At 53.0% G+C, this 19751-nt stretch overlaps 6 protein-coding genes across 6 annotated transcripts; 3 read left to right on the top strand and 3 right to left on the bottom strand.

Moving 5' to 3' along the window:
• Positions 1-606: 606 nt before the first annotated feature.
• On the bottom strand, positions 607-1967 carry J4E87_005992 (uncharacterized protein; the record flags this gene model as incomplete). The annotated part of the gene is made up of 3 exons (XM_049377597.1): positions 607-845; positions 897-1666; positions 1714-1967. 3 exons carry the CDS (start codon positions 1965-1967, stop codon positions 607-609), a joined length of 1263 nt encoding a protein of 420 aa, XP_049232638.1.
• Positions 1968-4452: 2485 nt separating this feature from the next.
• J4E87_005993 (uncharacterized protein) lies at positions 4453-5965 on the top strand (the record flags this gene model as incomplete). The annotated part of the gene is made up of 5 exons (XM_049377598.1): positions 4453-4648; positions 4698-4720; positions 4822-5014; positions 5282-5495; positions 5551-5965. The coding sequence occupies 5 exons, from the start codon at positions 4453-4455 to the stop codon at positions 5963-5965; spliced, it is 1041 nt and encodes a 346-aa protein (XP_049232639.1).
• Positions 5966-7822: 1857 nt separating this feature from the next.
• On the top strand, positions 7823-9295 carry J4E87_005994 (uncharacterized protein; the record flags this gene model as incomplete). Its single annotated transcript, XM_049377599.1, has 2 exons — positions 7823-8261; positions 8313-9295. The coding sequence occupies 2 exons, from the start codon at positions 7823-7825 to the stop codon at positions 9293-9295; spliced, it is 1422 nt and encodes a 473-aa protein (XP_049232640.1).
• A 579-nt stretch (positions 9296-9874) lies between these two features.
• On the bottom strand, positions 9875-10478 carry J4E87_005995 (uncharacterized protein; the record flags this gene model as incomplete). Its single annotated transcript, XM_049377600.1, has 2 exons — positions 9875-10218; positions 10268-10478. 2 exons carry the CDS (start codon positions 10476-10478, stop codon positions 9875-9877), a joined length of 555 nt encoding a protein of 184 aa, XP_049232641.1.
• A 546-nt stretch (positions 10479-11024) lies between these two features.
• Positions 11025-11959, top strand: J4E87_005996 (uncharacterized protein; the record flags this gene model as incomplete). The annotated part of the gene is made up of 3 exons (XM_049377601.1): positions 11025-11059; positions 11118-11794; positions 11934-11959. 3 exons carry the CDS (start codon positions 11025-11027, stop codon positions 11957-11959), a joined length of 738 nt encoding a protein of 245 aa, XP_049232642.1.
• Positions 11960-12624: 665 nt separating this feature from the next.
• Positions 12625-18643, bottom strand: J4E87_005997 (uncharacterized protein; the record flags this gene model as incomplete). The annotated part of the gene is made up of 6 exons (XM_049377602.1): positions 12625-12681; positions 12731-14491; positions 14544-15106; positions 15161-15233; positions 15526-17990; positions 18040-18643. 6 exons carry the CDS (start codon positions 18641-18643, stop codon positions 12625-12627), a joined length of 5523 nt encoding a protein of 1840 aa, XP_049232643.1.
• Between the last annotated feature and the right edge of the window lie 1108 nt (positions 18644-19751).

A 19751-nucleotide genomic window follows, 5' to 3' on the forward strand; every position in this document is an offset into this window, starting at 1 on the left:
CGTCCCCTGGATCTAGAAAGTTGGGGGAGCTATAATCTTAGCGGGGTAAGGCTTCCTTGAACTCTGCAAATCCCACGACGCTGGATCCTAAATGCCAATAACCTTCGAGGGCGCTCCGATTCAGGGTGGCTGTAATCTCAAACAGCGTTTGAAACGGGCGTGGTCGGAGGGATTGGAGGACATGATTGCCCTCGATTCTTCTCCAGTCGGTGATGCGTTGGCACTGCAGGGTCTCCGCGCTTTGGATGGAGAGACCCCGCCCATTCATATTCGTTGCGGGACATATGCAGCCCAGGTAAGGTGACCGCTTAGCGCTGCGGAACATGCGTTAGATCGCCTTAGTTTCCTCCATCTTTTTGGATGTGACGATACGCGATGCTTGTGCGGTCTGTAGCAGGCTTAGGTATGACCGTATATCCGTCGTCACGCGCTCAGTCCCAGTGTAAGGCGACGAATCATCTCAATGGAAATCTATTTTATTGTCATGAGATACGCATGGTTGGTCTATTTTTGAGGTCAACAGCAAATCGACTCTAGCCCGCCGTCCAAAAATCGCGTGTACGAGTCAAGTATATACAGGAAGGAAATCAAAGACAAAAGCCGCATCTAGATGTAGGTGTAGCAGAAAGGTCCACCCATGGTGCTCATCGCATCAGCAACAGTAATGTTTCCGGGGTAGGCGTGTCCGAGAGTCATAGTGTCGGTGAGCTTGGTCGCAGGAGCGGTGGGGTCACCGAGGGCGATGGTTCCGTAGATGGCGTTAGTCCTTTCCGCGGGGTTTACGTTCTGCCATGACCACCACACACGGTCGATCTGGGCGTGATGGAAGTAGAAGTAAGGGTCACCTGTTCATTGTTAGCCCAGAATACTCGTGAAATAGAGTACGGAAAACATACCAGGAGAGGTGAAGAAGTCAGAACCGGGGTCTCCACCCACGGTGAAGTGACCAGCAGTGTGCACACCCATGAAGTTGTTGGAAAATGCGTTCTCACCACCTTGCATGTCGTACCAGAAGGTCTTCATGTCAGGGCTGTTCAGCAATTTGACAACCATCTCATCGTTGGTCCATTGGCTGGAGGACCAAGAAGAGATGTCACGCTTCAGGCAGCGGGGGTTGTATCCAAGACCACCATTGGCAGCATTAGGTCCGGTGAAATTGATCGGGTTCGGGGGCGTGCAGAGTGCGTCGGTGAAGACGGGACCAAGGTTGACAGACCAGTCCTTGAATGGACCAGACGTCACGCAACCTCCGCCAGTGCCCTTGGGAATCTTGATCAGAGGCTCCAGATTGGTCGGGATACCGTAGAACGTCTGGTTGCTGCAGCCTGCATCACCATTACCGCCCATCGAGGTATCGGAGCCGTCTAGGACAGGGCTCTTCATCGGGTCGTCAGCCCATCGAGGCCAGTTGTAGTATGGCTGATAGCCCTTGTAACCACACTCGTCACGGAGAGTTTTCTCGTAGGCATAGGTGAAGTAGCGGTGCCATGGAAGGAAGTTGCCAGTGTTGTGAATGGCAAATGTTTGCTTGATGTGAGTAGCAAGAAAGTCATCGTATCGGTTCCGGCAACCCGGGCACTCAGACTCGGGCGTCTTAGGAGGTAGCTTGGAGATACACTGAACAGCGTTGATGTAGTCTTTCTTTTCCGATTCAGTAAAAGTCACCCTGGGGATATTAGCTTACAGTGGATGCATGGAATACAACAGACTTACCATTCCTTGCGAACAATGATGTTCGTAGGGTTGCACTTTCTGAACTGATCAGGCTTCTGTGTAGCCTGGAAGATCTGCTGGTTGATGGCAGCAATACCCGCATACACATCAGCCTGCAGGATCTTTGGTCCGGGGAGATTTGGCGAGACATTCTGTCTCTTGTCGAATGTGACAGCGGGTGCAGCCTCTTCCAATGATGGAATGACACTCGCTAGTGCTGTAGGCGCAAGCCAGAGGAATGCAGCAGTGCGCATGACGGCGTTTCGAACCGGTTAAAAATGGATGATCGACTGTCTTGAGAGGCTTGAAGGATGAAGACGATGGAAGAACTGAAACGGTCGAAGACGTTGAATAAGCTTCCGGGTGAGCGGCCGCCTGAGCTAGCTACTACTGTATTAATATTAGGAGATGGGGGAGGCGTAGTCAAAATGTGGCGATGCCCTGGCTAAAGTTTGGAGGCCGCATGCGTGTTCAAATACTCGCAGGAGGTACCTTACCACTCGCCCCATCTAGTCTAATAACTGTCCAACATGACTGTGCCGTAGCAGATCGTGCTGTCTACAGACCCATCAACTCGGTTTGTTGATTCCGGGTAGCCATTGAGTCAGTTGGGTGGCCCTTGGGCTTATGCCATACTGAAGTTTTATTCGCCCGGTATCCGGCAAGCGTTTGAAAGGGTTGGACAACCTCCTTTGTGCACGATCTATTACCGAATAGGCATCTGGAAAATGCCGAGGTCGCCTCGAAGGATCCGATGAGGCGTTTCCTAAACTCCGCTACACGTGGGTTCGCATGAGTCTCGCCCCTAAATGTGAGTGGAAAGAAGATGTACGACCGGAATTGACACCTGTAACTGAATGCAAGATGCGTTAGCGGCTTAATTTGATTGGATGCTGGATTATCGGGGTTCTCGGTTACGGGTTTATGAAGGTAGTCGAAGGATGCTGTAGGCGGCCTGGTATAAGCGGCTGAACGAGGAGCATCTCGAGCCGTGTGGGCCGGCAAATTCATCAAAGATGGCTGTAGCTTTCTACAGAGGGAAGCGCACCGGCACGCAGGCAATTCCCGACAAGAGTGCTGACTGGATGTATTGGCATCGTGTTGCTTTCCTTGAAGGGTTTTGCTTCTCGATTTGATGAAGGTGTTTGATCGCGGAAGAGAGCGAACACATCGCAGCGCGATCTTAGCAAGATCTTGATGCTTGACCATAGCTAAGTGCCACTTTATTTTACCCGGCCGCATCGTGCGAAGCCCGCTGTCCGGGTGCGGAACTCACGGGAAGAGCCCTAGGTTCATGGCGGATAACTTCTGTTTATTGCTTATGGTCCGATGGAGAGCGCCAGATCGACCAGTGAATGGCTGGTATAGAAGCTCTGATCATCGCTCGTGCTTAGGCAGAACGCATTAAGGTGGCTAATAACAATCTTGCTCGGAGACCCTGTCGATTTTGAGGAGTCTGGAGTTCTGGTGCTCCAGCTCTGAACGGGAGGGGAATAAGGTCCACGGGCCGCGAGAACACGCTATGGCCGGATAATTCCAGGGCATGCCGCGGAGGCGGCAGCGGCAGCGGCAGCGTGAACGTCTAGCGCCCGGCCGACCACCAATCCGTTTACTCATCTCACATGTTACCACCTACATCGTCTGCGGCAGGTCCGGACTTCGCTTACTCGACCTTGCTCGTGTGCCGCGATGTTCGCACTTTCATTACCAATGGCTTTGGCATGCGAAAAGCAAGCAGTACGCATTAACACGAGAATATCACACACCATTGTCCGACGTACTCAAACTGCGTCCCATTCGTGGCCAATGGGCAGAAGACAGCAATCACGGTCAGTCGTACAGGAACGTTGGGCAATATGGAAGGAAGAAGTCTGAGACTTGCCGATAACTAGGATGTGTTCGTTTACACAACGTGCAGCAGTCTCCATCTCCGTGCGTAAAACGACAATCGTCTTGACTAAAATCCATGACCAGGACGCCTGACAACTAGACCGAAGAGGAAAGTCGCTACGAACTTCAATAATCCTTTAGTAAAACATCGCGTTCTCGTTCAGCCCGCGTTACTTCGATGCGCAGTAGGTGGACCTGCATAGCCTCCAACTCAGGCTATCCTCCGAGCAATATCTGTGAGAGGGCGGGCTTCGAAGTCCGTCTTCCTATAGAAGCATTGATCATCCCGAGTCTATCTTTTCCTTGTCAACGATCGTGGCTTTAACCATGAATGACTGAGTGGACGGTACGGACCGCCCGCGACGTTGAGTGATGGACAGGAAGACTGTGTCGTCAAAACATTCCGCGTGGAAGGCTTTTGTATGAGAAACCCTTCGCGCATGCTACCACATTTATCTTGAAGCCGAAGACGTAGCAGTTGCGCGGCACATCGAAGGATGAAGGATTAAACTTCGTACTCACAGAGCCGCTGGTCGCTACGAGAGTGGTCAGTTTGCCATGAGAAACGCCATTCCGGCTATTCGCAAGCTGCACGATCCTGCCGAGCCGCCATGTCGACATTGAAGTGGCGGCCCATGCATGTACGACGAGCTGTTACTGGCCTAAACCAGGACTGTTTGAGATGTATGTTCGCTTGTGTGCGGTTCGGGTTTACACAGTGTGCATGTGCCTAAGTGCTACTCTGGAGAAGCCCGCAGGAAGCGCTGCTGAGCAATACTCTAATAGTCTGGGGACCTACTTCCAAGACATACAATCTTGCCATCACTTCCAATCCGCGCAACCACCAACATGGAGTATCACGCTCTTGTTGCGAGACAGGCTGAGGGCTTACCCGTGATGCCAGCGCGATCACCAGAGTACATGGCCGAGAATCAAGCTGGACGCTTGATGGCGGTGGAAGGTTCGTTGTTCGCGCTGTCGACGAGCGCTATACTCTTGCGATTCTATGTGCGGCTCTTCATGCTAAAGACATTTGGCTGGGATGGTATGTATGATCTATTCGCATTTGTATCAAACAGAACTGACTGAAACAGATGCTATGATGGCGATTGCATTGGTGAGTCGCCATGCTCATGCATGAACTTGCTCAAAGGGAGCTGGTTGCTAATCGTCACTTCACAGGCTCTAAGCTCCACGACCCTGGGCTTATTCCTGAAGGTCATTGACCTGGGACTTGGACTACATGCCGAAGCCTTTCCACCCGAGAACGTATTATCCTTCTTCAAAGTCATGTACTTCTACTCGATCTTCATCATCGCTGCATACAGCTTCATCAAGCTTTCAATCGGATTCTTCTTGTTACGGCTCGCGGACCGAACAAAGTGGCGTCCATTTCTCATTGCCATGTTGAGTAAGTCTGAGTGAGCTACGTGGTAAGAGATAAGCAGCTAACATGCGATTAGTCTTCATTGGTGTGTTCACCATTGGTTCGACATTCGCCATCATCTTCCAGTGCATTCCGGTACAAGCGGGATGGGACTTCAACATGCGTCCGCCGACAGGGTAAGCTCTTCACTCACTTCCAGTAGCATTTGAGAACAACGCTAACGTGTCTTTGGAACTGCGAAATGCTACGATTCTGGTATCTTCAAAAACGTCGGCGTCTTCAACTCTTCAGTCAACATCGCCACTGATCTGCTGTTCGCCCTCATCCCCATCCCGATGGTGTGGAAGCTACAAGTTACGATCCAAACGCGCATAGGTCTGGCAGTCATCTTAAGCTTGGGTCTCTTCGCCTCTGCAGTAGCCATCTACAAGACGCCAATGCAATACAACTTCTTCAAGATAACCGACTGGTCCGGCGATGGAGCATGGTACTACATCTGGCAACAGTATGCATCCTCCTCTGACAGCTCACTCTTCCACTTTGACTGACCCATCTTACAGAGTCGAGATGCACGTAGGCATCATCGCAGCCTGCCTTCCAACCATGAAACCCCTCTTCGCAAACTTCTTCGGCCAAATGCGTTCTCTCGCTACTAAAGGTCGCACCACTGGCAACAGCACACCTTTCCGCTCAAACGGGTACATGAGGCATAATGACATGCGTCCTGGTGACTCTTTTGCTATGCGAAACATGTCTGGAGGCGCAAGGGATCCGTACTCCGAGGATACCGTGCTGGGCAAGGACACGTATACCTGCGAGGCTTCACGAGGAAGAGCCTTGAGTAGGCCCAAGAGTCTCGCGGGCGAGAGTGACGATAGTATCTTGGAGCATGAGGTCAATACCGGAGAGAGGCGCAGTGTGCTTCCTAGGGGTATGACTATCGTGAGGACTACTGAGGTCAACATTTCCAGATAGTGTGGGTATGTGAGTTGTAGGGACGCAGCTGAGGTCGTTGCTGCTGGATGGCGTTATGAGAGATACCCTGGTAAAAGCACTGACGGTCGCGCAATGTTTGTATGAGTATGTAATAACGGTTATTTGGTATGTAGCACATCTGCTTGGATAAGCACTTTCATAAGGTTCTAGTCTATCGTGTAGTCGTGTCTATGGTCTTTCTATATCGTCCAACCTTTTCGTCTATGATAATCCTGAGGGATCTGATCCATCTTCACATGGATTCGTCCGCGCCGCAGCCACTGCCGTGCGCACATCATCAGGAGGATTCGGTGTCTACTGCGCCGCAGCATAGACGACCCCAAGTCCCAGGCTGTTGGGTGGATCTACGCAAAATTTCCGAGCTTCCACTTATTTCGCCGTCTGAACGTCGATGCCAGCAGCGCCGCTCTTGTACGCCTCGTAACCTTCCTTGGCGGCCGCTTGAACAGTGGTCTTTCCCTCAACGATGCTCTTGCACTTAGCCAGGATGTTGGACCAATCCTCGAAGACTGTGAACGGCACATCCTCGCGCGCGCAGTAGCTGATCAGATCGTGACCCTTCTTGGCGAAGAGCAAGTCGGTCTCGCGTGCTGCGGAGAGATCGGATACACCATCACCGGCGTAGAACATTGTTGGTCGGAGGTTCTCGGGTAGGCTCGAGTACTTTCGCAGTTCAATGGACTTATCGTGACCGAAGCCAGACTCTGGGTGCTTGAACAAGATCTGCCATCCACCCTCCTCGTTAATGTTCTTTCCTTCGCGTGGGCCGACGTGGTTGCCCAGGACTTGCATCTTGCTTGCATCTGGCCCAACCAACTTCTCCAAGAGCGCCTTGATGACTGGCTCCATGCCCGAGCTCAGTACTACGACCGGGATATTGTTCTCTAGCGACCACTCGAAGAAGCCCTTGAAGCCAGGGTCCAGCTTGATGTTGTCGACGAGGTACTGGATACATTGGTCGTAGGGCTTTGTGACGCTGTCCATCATGTCGCGGAAGGAGTCGCGGAAGGAGATTTCGTTGTTGAGGCAGGCGATGTTGCCCGCACGGCGTTTGTCGCGGCCGTAGCCAATGTTGTCGGTCATGAAGTCATTGGAGTCTTGGAGGGTGATTGTGCCGTCGAAGTCGGTGAAGAAGATGAACTGTGCTTGTTAGTTGAGACGAACCAATCGTGTCAAAAGATCTCTACCTTGGGGTCACTCTTCATGGCAGGCAATTGTGCCAGATCGATCTGTGCTGAACCCATGTTGGAATACTAAACGAGCGACTATGGTGCTGGTTTACGGTGGAGGTGTGAATGTAGGAGTGAGAAGCACCCCGCCAGATATCAACACCATCTAAAAGATTAGGCCAGGGCGCTAGGAAACCCTTAATCGGAATGCCGGCAGTCTGCAAATAAGGGACGGGTTGCTAGAGCTGAGAGGGCCAGTCACCGTCATGCCGCAACCCCACGCGCCTTGGCACGTCAGCGCTCGCTGCGACGCCGCCCGCCCGCTTCGGGGGTCCGCATTTTGGCGCATTTTCGTCATTCGTCATCCAGCTCAGGCGCTCTCCATGTGAGGGCAGAGACAAGAATGAGGCCACTGCTTCAGCATGCTTCACGCTCGCTTATCGCCAGTACGGTAGCTCCTTCTTCGCGTTCTTTCAGCAATGTCGCCCGCAGCGCATCGTCGGTATGCTGGAGTTATAGGTATCGCACAGCTTCTGGTGCGTCGAGGTGGGATGGAAAGACACAATTGAGCGCCAACGTATCCGCAAATCGGTCGCGGCGTACCTTTGCAAGCTCGACAAGATGGATGGAAGAGGGAAAACCGCCGAAGTCGTCGGGTCCTATCGCAATGCCACCGCCCGCAGACGATGCGAATCCCATCCAGCCACCTCCAACCAGATTAACAGCATCCACACCATCGCCAGAGGACCAAGAGCGGTTAGAGCGAAGACTCAACGCTCTGCTAGAGGATCAGAAAGCTATCAAGAGAGCAGCTGAGACTTCGGTGGCTGCCTTGACAGAAACACCCGCCCCTGAGGTCAAAGAACCACCTCCACAAGAGCCGGAACCACCCAAGGAGGACGAATCTTTAGATAACATTGCTCGCGTGCCGGATGAACACCTGCCTTCGCACCAAGAGAAGCAGAGATGGAGTCTTTCCAAACGCTTCTCCGAGGCCATGGATGAGCTGCTGCCGAAGCTTGCTGTGGTCACGCAAAAGGTCAACACATACACTGGCACCGACTACTCTGGGGTAGAGGCACTCAGGAGGGAAATCAAAGAGCAAGGTACATACACAAGTCGTCGATTATGGCGATGCGACAGCTAACACCAGACAGAGAAACTCGTCAAAGCCCGACGCTCAGCCATTGATTCCGCCAAACAAGCCCTCGATACCGCCCTTGCCCACCAAGCTACCTCGCAGAAAGAAGTCGTCGCCCTCCTCGAACGCAAGCATTCGTGGTCAAACGGCGATCTCGAACGCTACATGGCTCTCATCCGCTCCGAACACGTCAACGACCAAGCCGTCCGCGAAGCCAAAGACGCTGTTGCAAACGCCGAGAACGCCTTGGAGGACGCGCGGGCACAGCTTGAGAAGAGAGAACGTGCACAATACCATGAAGAGCAAATATGGAGTGATACTATCCGAAGGAATAGTACATGGGTCACGTTTGGCCTCATGGGTGTCAACATCTTCCTGTTGTTATTGAGTCTGGCTATCTTGGAGCCCTGGCGGAGGAGGAGGATGGTCAGGGAGATCAAGAATACGTTGGAGGCACACCAAAAGCTTGCTATGGATGCCGCCGCACCATCAGTCGGTGCTGCAGCAGTCGCACCCGCATCAGCCTCTCGAGGTCTGACGGCGATTGAAGAGGAGATCGACCGGGTCGTAGATCATACCGACGCACCTGCAAAAGCCTCGGCGCCTGTAGTATCTGAGGTCATTGAGGAGTCGCCCACAGCTGGTACAAACATTGGATCGCCAGTCGAAGCGGGCCTTATCCCAGAAGTCGTTCCTGAAGCAGCTGTTGACCCACTGCCAGCCACCGTAGTTCCAGAAGCTGAGACCCTCACACCAGAAGAAGAGGCTTTACCACCCGAGGAACGCATAGCTGTCGCTGAAGAAAGCGCACCATCTCACGCCGCTCCTCGCTCCAAGCTGGAAAGCTTGCAGCAAAAGGCGAGCTTCATAGCACACGACATTGTGAGCGATCGCGTTATTTCGATGCGACGAATCGACTACACCAGCGCCATTCTTCAAGGTGCTGCGGCGGGAGCTGTTATCACGGCGAGTATAATCGCTATGCTGAGACCGAATTAAGGGTCTGCGTTTTGTACGACTAGACACATGTATCAATCAATGTATATAATTCATCTTGCGAGATGTTGCTATCTGCTAAACCGCTTTGTAGCCGTATCTTATATCGATTCTGTCGAGATCTTTCAAAAATGTACCAACTGTTCCAGGAACCTGCCAATGAGATGGAGAACGATGTATGCCTGTGAGCACCGTTTTTGGGCCAGAGGGTTACCTACTTAGGTATGATATCGAGAGAAGAGATGGTTCTTTTGCTAAGCCAGAGGCTTGCCCATTCAGTTGCGTATAGAGTATACGTGGGCTGAGCCGAGATGCCTTCTACCAGAGGGATATGGCCGACGATAGTGGGTATATGTATCGCTCGTACTCCAGCTGTTGGGAGAGGTGTGTATTGCCACGATGTCGCATCTGCCCCCTTGACCCAGTACACTTTGGTAAGGAGGGACATAGGTGGGTACGTCCGGTGCAAAGGCATAGTCAAGGTGCGTCGCCGAGCGTTCATGGGCGTGCGATGATGCTACCCACTATACAGTAGGCTCGGCATAGCAAATGAGAGAAGCACGACGAAGACGCGACTTGCGCCTACTCGCTCATGTCCTCACTCTCATCCCCACCATCGATTCGAGCAAGCACTTCGCTCTCACGCTGTCTCTCTTTATCCGCCGCCTTCTCTACACTTTGTAGCATCGGCAGCTCTCCAGCACCATCCCAAGCTCTTGCTCTCTTGATGATATGTTGTGACTGCCGGATAACCTCCTCTTCAGCCTTCTTGATCGTACCGCTAACTCTTACGACTCTTATTACGACAGGTGTATCGAGGGGTTTGGGGAGGTGGGTAATGTATGTGAGGGCTGCCCAGACCATTTCGTAGTGGTCTCGTGGACATCGTATTATGGCCGTGCTGGTCGAGGGGGAGTAGTAGTTGACTGTGCTATTCGTTAGTAAGGCGTTTGTGAGGCTCAGAGGAGTGCGCACCTTTCAGACCCGAAGACACCATACCCGAACCATAGTCGCCAAATAAGTCTTCAACTCCATCCCGTATCATGCGTACAATGGCGCCCTGCTTGAGAGCATCAGGCGTTGGCGAGTGGATCTGGACGACATCTGGGAGTTGCGTCTTGCTCTTGGCGGGAGGCTCTGGGTATAGGAAGTTGACCACCAGGTAGCGATTCTTGACGCGAACCATCTTGCGTGAAAATTATACCCTAGCTGTCTGTGTAACCGTGCTGTATGCGCGCGCCGAGCAGTGTGGGGTGTCGAGGTGCAGTGCAAACGGAATCACCCAAATAAAATGTGACAGGCAGATCCTTGACGCGACGCGATCGCAACCACCACAATTGAAAGGAGAGCAGTCCTCGCAATTGGTACTCGCGACAATTCTCTCGCACGCGCAAGCAGACGCCAAAGCGACTAAAATCACAAGCAACGCCCCATTCAGTCAATCCCCATCGCAAGCGCGATCCTCGCATTAGCGCATCAGGCGTGAACCGGCTTGGCTATGACGCACATGGCTAGAGGCAGCATCCCCAGCTTTAGTGGCTCTCCTTCCGCAGCTGCACCATCACAACCAACGGCTACTATCACCACTCAAGACCCACTCCATCACAACGACCTAGTCTCTCGAGGACTCATTGCCCTTTCGAAAGCCCCTTCCAACCCCAAGTCGCGCAAACGAGCAAAAGTACCTCCAGCTAAGCGCAGAAGCCCTGGTCTTCCTCCGCCAGCCGTCAACATGGCGTCTTCGTCTTCTTCTACGCCGCTGCTCTAGTACGACATACCTATCACGCAATGTATATTGTGAGTAACGCGACTAACAACACCACAGCGCATGCATAGCCCACAACACCACCGTCCTCACCGAACACACCGCCTCGGCCTCCTCAAACGCCTCCTCGCTCGTCTCCCTCGTCCTCCCACGCATCGCCCACGACAAATCCGCCCACAAGACTATCGATCAATCTAAGTTTTTCATCCACTGCCTCGTAAAATCGCCTTCAGACTTCCCCAACAACCAATCGACAGCTGGTGGCCTGACTTTCCTTGTCATTGCTGAGCGCGACCTCGGCCAGCGCATACCCTTTGGCTTCCTAACAAACCTTGAGAAGAAGTTCTTTGCTGAATTTGAGCCCGGAAGCACGAATTTCCACGACTTGCCGCCGTACGGATGCGCGAGTTTCAATGGCGCGTTGAAGAGGATGATGGTGGAGCAGGGTGGTACGCAGGCCGGTCAGCAAGATGCGCTCAGAACTGCTCAGCGCGAGATTGAAGGCGTCAGAGAAATCATGACGGAGAATATTGAACGCGTGCTGGAGAGGGGCGAGCACATGAGTGTATTGGTCGACAAGACCGGCAGGTTGGGCGAGAACGCGCGCGACTTCAGGGTCCGGTCGAGGACACTCAAGAGGCGGATGTGGTGGAAGAACGTCAAGCTGATGGTGCTGCTGACGCTCGTCGTCATTTTTTTGATCTATCTCTTTGTTGGCTTCGGCTGTGGTCTTCCTGGTAAGTTCACTGCGGATGGCATTTCATGAAGGTGCTCGTTATCAGTGTGTACCTGCCTGCCTTGCGTAGATGGTGACACCCCGAGAGCGAACACTTTTGTAGCGCGCGATCTCTCGAACGAAAAGCTAACGAATAATAGGTTGGGGACGATGCCTCGGTCACTAGAGTCACGCCGACAAAGGCACGAAACGACAGCTCTGAAATATGACACAGAACCATTACGAAGAGCATACGACGTGTTCAGAAGTTTTGATGCGATTACGCAAAGCCTGACGACTTTGCGTGTGGGGAATTTGTTTATTGTATACACCAAGGGCGAGGCGTCTGGCGTCTTCCCAATTACCAGTAGTAATTACTACCTCCATTCACATTCCATATTGTGCCCAATTCCATCGACTCCGTACCATGCAGATCCATTTCCATAATGCCCCTAGTTGGCTTTCCGATGATGCACCCCGATACCGATCCAAGTCCCAACCTCGATGAGGGACCCACCCAACGCCAGAAGAGATCGAAGTAAAAATGAAATAAAGTTCCCCCTCTTAACCCATAGCAGAAGAATAACACCGAGACATGCTGCAGAAAAAATGAAATAGCTTCCCCCCGTACTGATGTTGAAAATTTTACATCATACATGTGCCCTTTACCCATATCCAGAACTCCTGTGTAAATGCTTGAGTATCTATCTACAAGATCTGTGGATGACGCTCGTCTATAAGATGGTATAAACCCGAAAGGAAAGTAGGATGAAGCAGAACTTTTTGTTGCTTTGTTCGTTTCCGTGAAAACCGTCAAACGCCTGCCATGAAATCGTGCGCTGCATGGTCTGACTAAGGAGCCATGACCATGGCGAGAAGCGCCATACGCGTGTACAGGCCATATCTCATCTACAAGCATGTTAGCTGGGTTGCTCCACTGGAGCGCGGTGAGACTTACCTGTCTGAAGTAGGCCGCCCTAGGATCAAAGTCCACCTCCTCGTTAATCTCGTTGTTCCTGGGCAGCGGGTGCATGACAATCATGTTCGCCTTAGCTCCCTTGAGCAGCTTGTTGTCAATGACGAACGCATCCTTCACGGCCTCGTAGGTGGCGACATCTGGGAAGCGCTCCTTCTGCACACGAGTGCAGTACATGACGTCCGACGAAGCGACGATGTCGTCGGTCAGCTCGGTGGTGACCTTGTTCAGCTGACCCCGGGCCTTGAGAGCGTCGGTGACGCCCGAAGGCATGGGCAGGGACGCGGGCGAAACAAGGTTGATGGTGACATCGTAGTGGGAAAGGAGTTCACAAAGGGAGTGAACTGTTCGGCCGTACTTGAGGTCACCGACGAAGGTGATGTTGAGGCCGTTCACCGTGCCAAGTTCCTCTCGGATAGTGAAGATGTCGAGAAGAGCCTGCGTGGGGTGCTCACGGCTGCCGTTACCAGCGTTGATGATTGGCACATCCGAGAACTTGGTGGCGATGTTGATCGACTCCTCAGATGGGTGACGGAGAACAATGGCATCGCCGTAGCAGCCCAGAGTGCGGATCGTGTCGGCGATAGACTCGCCCTTCTGTGTAGACGACACCAACTCGTTGATGACAACCACCTCACCACCGAGACGCTTCATGGCAGCATCGAAAGAAGCAGAAGTTCTAGTCGATGGCTCGCAGAACAGGGTGCAAAGGACACGGCCTTTGAGGATGTCAAGGCAGCCCTGACGCTGAGTACCTAGACGCATCTCCTGAGCGATAGTGAACAGCAGATGAAGGTCTGCACGTGAGAACTGCTTGACAGAGGTGATATGCTCCCTCTTGAAGGGCGATCTTGCCAGAAGCTGCTGAAGAGACAGCGAGCCGCTGAGCTTGGACATGGGCCCAGACGACGAGTCGTGCGCTCCAGGGGCTGCGGCAAACTCCTGGAAGTCCACCTTGCTGATCTCCATGTCGTAGTGACGAGCAATAGCCTCAATCAACAACTTCGCGTTCTTGACGTTCGTGACCAGAGGAGTTTGGTAGTCCACAGCCATGCGACGGGTTTGGTATCCTCTGCTCATGTAGTTGGCGGGTCGACGGAAGCGGTTGCTTGATGGCAGGTTGATGTACAAGTCGATGAGGTTGTTGGACAAATGCTGAGTGAGCGAGTACTCCTGCTTCTGCTCGTCGTGTTCACCACTGGACAACACCTCCAAGAACTTGACTGGAATGCCGTGCTCTTGGATGTAGTCGGCAGTTCCGGCAGTAGCGAAGAGGTTGTAGCCCATCTTGTGCAGACGCTCAATCGAAGGCAACATCTCCAGCTTGTCCTTGAATGAACCAATGGACAGCAGGATGTTCTTCTTCGGCAGCCTGAAGCCGGTGGCGATGAGACCCTTAATGTAGGCCTCGTACTTGGTGCGACCGAAGCAAGCAACCTCGCCAGTAGAGGCCATCTCAACACCAAGGACAGGATCGGCTCCAGAGAGACGAGAGAAGGAGAACTGAGGAACCTTGACACCAACGTAATCCGCAGGAATGTTGGTGGGAGGGTACTCCGTAACATGCAAGCCAGACATGGCCTTGGTAGCCATCTCGATCAGGTCGACACCCATGACCTTGGAGACGAATGGGAAAGATCGGGACGCGCGGACATTGCACTCAATGACCTTGATCTCGTTGTCCTTGGCAATGAACTGGATGTTGTAGGGTCCAGTAATATTCAAGGCTTGGCCTATCTTACGCTAGAAGTCTGTTAGTATAGTTCTCATATAGGAGTTAAGATTGAAAACTTACAGTAGCATCTTCGATCTGGCGTATGGTCTCTGGGTCCAAGTCTTGCGGTGGCAGGATCAGCGTAGCGTCACCAGAGTGGACACCAGCATTCTCGACGTGCTCAGAGATGAAGTGGCCAATCATGGTTCCGTTGCGGGCCACGGCATCCATCTCAATCTCCTTCGCATTCTCAATGTACTTGGTGATAACGACGGGATGCTCCTTGGATACATCGGCGGCTTGGTTGAGATAGTTGGCCAGATCGTGCTTGGAGTAGACAGTGTTCATGGCAGCTCCAGAGAGGACGTATGAGGGACGAACCAAGACAGGGTAGGATACACGGTCGCAGAACTCCATCGCCTCGTCGATGCTGGTAAGCTCCTTCCAGGCGGGCTGATCGACGTTGATGCGATCCAACATACGAGAGAACTTGTATCGGTTCTCCGCGTTGTCGATCATCTCTGGAGAGGTACCAAGGATCTTGACGTTCATGCGGTGCAGGGGTAGAGCGATGTTGTTGGAGGTTTGGCCTCCCATAGAGACAATAACGCCGCTGGAGTTCTCCATGGTGTAGATGTCCATGACTGGGTACGAAGTCAATATTCGTCTCACATACACTTCATATAATCAAAACTTACCTGTTTCGACGCTAATGTTCTCGAAATAGAGGCGGTCTGCTTCATCGTAATCAGTCGACACGGTCTCTGGGTTCTATCGACTTGTTAGTATTTGAACCTAGCCTGGCGATGTACGATAATGTTTGGGAAAAGAAGGAAATTGTTTGGCGGTAGCCAGGAGGTGTTCAGTGACGGAGAGAGGGAAGTAGGAAATCTCTCGTCATAGCCTGGAGGTATTCGCAGATCTAAGTGGTTTGCGATCGAACCACGAAAATGTTGCGAAGGCACCAGGCTACCTTGTCGTATGTCCGGTACAGCTGTTTGAGCGGACAAAGATGCGGGGTAACATGGCAAATGAAAGAGTAATAGCAAAGGTCAGTACTTACGTAGTTCAACATGACGGTCTTGAAGCCCTGTTCTCTGAGAGTGCGGATAGCGCGAACAGAGCACCAGTCGAACTCGACCGAAGATCCAATACGGTACACACCAGAACCGAGCACCATGACACCCTTGTCGTTGAAGCTAATGTCATGCTCCTTGGCGTTGTACGTCAAGTAGAGGTAGTTGGTCACAGCGGGGAACTCAGCGGCGACTGTATCGATCTGCTTGACGACGGGGAAGATACCAGCATCAACACGCACGCGACGCACGGCAAGCTCGTTGGAAGCCCAGAACTTGGCAAGTTGGCGATCGGAGAAACCCAACTGCTTGGCCTTCTTCAGCAGTGGCATGGTGATGCTGACGGTGTTGTAGCTCGCCATTGACTTCTCAAAGTCACTGAGGGACTTGAGGCGGCTGAGGAACCACTTGTCAATCTGGGTCATTTCCCAAATCTTGTCAACACTGTAGCCGGCCTTCATGGCGTTGGCGATAGCGAACAGGCGCTGGTCTGAAGGTGTTTGCAGTTCCTGGTCGATCTCCATCAGAGCTGGGGTCTCGTTGAAACCAAGGTTGCTGGGGTCGATCTCGCGAATGGCCTTCTGGATGGCTTCTTCGAAGGTACGACCAATACTCATGACCTCACCAACACTCTTCATGGATGAACCAAGGAGGGTGGACACACGAGTGAACTTCTTCAAGTCCCAACGAGGAATCTTGACGACGACATAGTCGAGCGATGGCTCGAAGCAAGCACAGGTGGACCGTGTAACTGAGTTGGAAATCTCATTGAGAGGGATGTTCAAACCGAGCTTGGCGGCGACGAAAGCAAGGGGATATCCGGTCGCCTTGGAAGCAAGAGCGGAAGAACGCGACAGACGAGCGTTCACCTCGATGATGCAGTACTCCTTCGAGAATGGGTTCAGTGCGTACTGAATGTTACATTCACCGACAACACCGAGATGGCGGATGACGTTGACAGCGGTCGTTCGGAGCATGTTGTAGTCAGTGTCGGACAGAGTTTGCGAAGGCGCAACGACGATAGAGTCTCCCGTATGGATACCAAGGGGATCGAAGTTCTCCATGTTGCAGACTGTGATGCAGTTGTCTCTGCAGTCTCGGACGACTTCGTATTCGATCTCCTTCCAGCCCTTCATACTGCGCTCGATGAGGATCTGGGGGCTGGCAGCAAAAGCCTTGTTGCAGAGATCGAGCAGCTCTGGTTCGTTGTTGGCGAAACCACTTCCGAGCCCACCAAGGGCGTAGGCAGCTCGGACAATGACAGGGAAGCCAATGTCCTTGACAACGCGCATAGCCTCTTCTACGTTGTTGGCGGACGCAGACTTGGCGCACTTCTCGCCAATCGACTCCATGCTGCGAGCAAAGAGCTCTCGGTCCTCTGTGGTGATGATGGTGTCAATGGGAGTACCGAGAACCTTGACGCCAAGGCCTTCGAATTCATCCTTGAGTTGGATACCGACTTGGAGAGCGGTCTGACCACCGAAGGTTACGTAGATACCGTCAGGTCGCTCCTTCTGGATGATCTTGCGGACGAAGTCTGCGTTAACCGGCAGGAAGTAAACTTTGTCGGCAAGGCCCTTGGAAGTTTGGATAGTGGCGATGTTGGGGTTGATCAGGATGGTGTAGATTCCCTCTTCCTTCAAAGCTTTGATCGCCTGACTGCCAGAGTAATCGAACTCTCCAGCCTGGCCAATGCTCAAACCTCCACTGCCGAGAACGAGCACCTTCTTGACGTCGACCCTGGGTGTGAGCTTCTTGTTCTCCTCAAAGGTACCACCGGGGAATTCGACAGGCTTTGACAAGACTTCAGAAGATGTCATGGCCTTCTGGATAGTGCTGATGAAGACATCGAAGAGGTACTCGGTGTCGCGGGGACCGGGGGTGTGCTCAGGGTGGAATTGCACACTGAAGTAGGGCCTGCGCTCGTGTCGGATGCCCTCGTTGCTACCATCGTTGGCGTTGACGAAGAGTTCCTCCCAGCCATTGGGCAGTGTCTTGGAGTCTACGGCGTAACCGTGGTTTTGCGATGTAATGTGGCACTTGCCAGTAAGCAAGCTGGTGCAGGGAATGTTGGCACCGCGGTTACCGAACTTCATCTTGACTGTGTCGGCGCCAGCAGCTCGTGCGAGCAATTGGTGACCAAGACAAATACCGAAGATGGGTGTGCGGGCTTCGTCCATGGCAGTCTTGATGTGCTTGACGGTGGACTCCATCATGGCTGGGTCACCGGGACCGTTGGAGATGAAAAGACCATCGTAGTCCTTGCCAGCAAGCTGAGGGAAGTCGTAGTCCCAGGGCACTTGCAGAACTTCGACTCCTCTCCGCACCAAACACCTGAGCTGGTTGTATTTGAGACCGACGTCAACGGTGACGACACGTACGGGGCGGCCGGAGGGATGCTTGAGGGCAGTGGCAGGGTCGGGCTTGTAGAGCTTGGGTTCCTTGATGGAGACTGTGCATGTGTTAGCGCGAATCTCTACCCGAGTTTGCTTGTTGTTTACCTTCAGCGACCAAGTTCTTCTGGTTGGGGTCGAGCCATTCGATTTGCTCGAAGCTGCTCCTCCAGTCCACCTCATCGTCAGCGAGAGTCTGGGTGTTTACTGCGCCGTTGGTGATGGTGGTGGAGGAGGGGGATGGTCCGGTCCTCTGCATGAGGCGTCCCAACATGCTTCCCTCCTCTCGGATGCGCTTGGTCAGCGCTCGCGTGTCGACGCCGGTGATGGCAGGCACGCCCTGCTCCTTGAGCCATGCACCCAGCGAAGAGGTGGCCAAGTGATGCGAGTATTCCTCGCCGGCGTATGTAGCGACTACCAAACCCGCAATGTGGATCTCGTTGGATTCGAAGTGGGCCGGGATGCCCTCGAGAAGGCTGTCCATCTCTTCCCGCGAGGGCACACCATAGTTGCCGACTAGAGGGAATGTGATGACCAAGATCTGGCCGCGGTAGGAGGGGTCGGTGATGGACTCAGGGTAGCCCACCATGCCCGTCTGGAAGACAAGCTCTCCAGAAATGCTCTTGTCCGCACCGAAGCTGTTTCCGAAGCAGACGTAGCCATCTTGAAGCTCGAGAGCCAAGTCGTGGCTTTGGTCGGGCTGTGGAGCCATAATTGAGGGTATAAGTGACAGCTCTAGGGCTATGGTACCCTTGAGAAGCGAGACTGCCAGGCAATTGTAGAGAAGAGAAGAAGTGAAGCCTCAGAAAAAAAAAGTTCGGAGCCTCACAGCAACGAAAAAACGTGAGTAGCCTAGCTGCCGCTGCATGGCGGGGTTGATTGGTCTGCCCCCACCTTAGCGAATGACGAGTTAGTCGGCCTTTCTGTGGCTCGCCGAGCATTTTGACCAAAACTCTGGTAGTGAAGAAAAGATTTTACGTTGATCTCCATCGGAAGTTGATCTCTTCATCGTGCTGCTCAGAAGCGCTGAAATTGATGTCGTACCAAATCTCCGCCTGTGCCATGGATGGCCTTACAACAAAGTAAGCAGACTCCAAGGCTCGAACGGGCGAATGTCACATGCATTTGCATCGAGATCAGCGCGCATGCAAATCTTCAACAAAGATTTCGTGGGTAAGGACGCGCATGGCGGTGTGAAGACGAAGTGCATGTGTCGCCAAAGCTGCCAATCGTGCGTAGCGGGAACTCATTTAACGAGGTGGAGCGGCAAATGATCTGCACAGATCCAACGGCTCGCTCATGCGAGATGCCGTCACCGTCTGTCGTGCCTGTACGCGCAAAGGCATCTGTGAGGATGCGTGCTGCTATCGCAGACTCTGGTGTTGGTGTTTTCCAGTCCGACAGCGGCTAGATGACAAATACGATCTGGCAATTATCGAGAAGACATGCAGGGTCACAAGCCTCGCCCTAGACGCGAGCGGCAGGGTAGCTGTCAGGGTATTTATCGATCGAGATTGTCTAGATGCCTTTAGATCGCGGGATTCTTGACCGCATCAGACCGCGTCGTGGGGGCTATGAGCGATGCATCCTGGATCAGATGAGATGAGGGCGTGATGGTGGGAGACTTCATCAGCTCGTCTCTGGTGTGGTGACAGAGGGCGAGGGCAGACTACCTGCATCAGGCATGTGGAGGAGGATCTGAGGTATTATATGTAGGCAGTCTGCACCCCAGAGTGCTAGCATACCCACTTCAGGGCAATCGTCGCGATGACGACTTTGAAAATGGCGCTTCGTCCCCCGGGCGAGTCTCACATGGCATT

The sequence above is a fragment of the Alternaria ethzedia genome (assembly GCF_023757985.1).
Source record: "Alternaria ethzedia strain BMP 0044 chromosome Unknown scaffold_13, whole genome shotgun sequence".
Classification (NCBI taxonomy): domain Eukaryota; kingdom Fungi; phylum Ascomycota; class Dothideomycetes; order Pleosporales; family Pleosporaceae; genus Alternaria; species Alternaria ethzedia.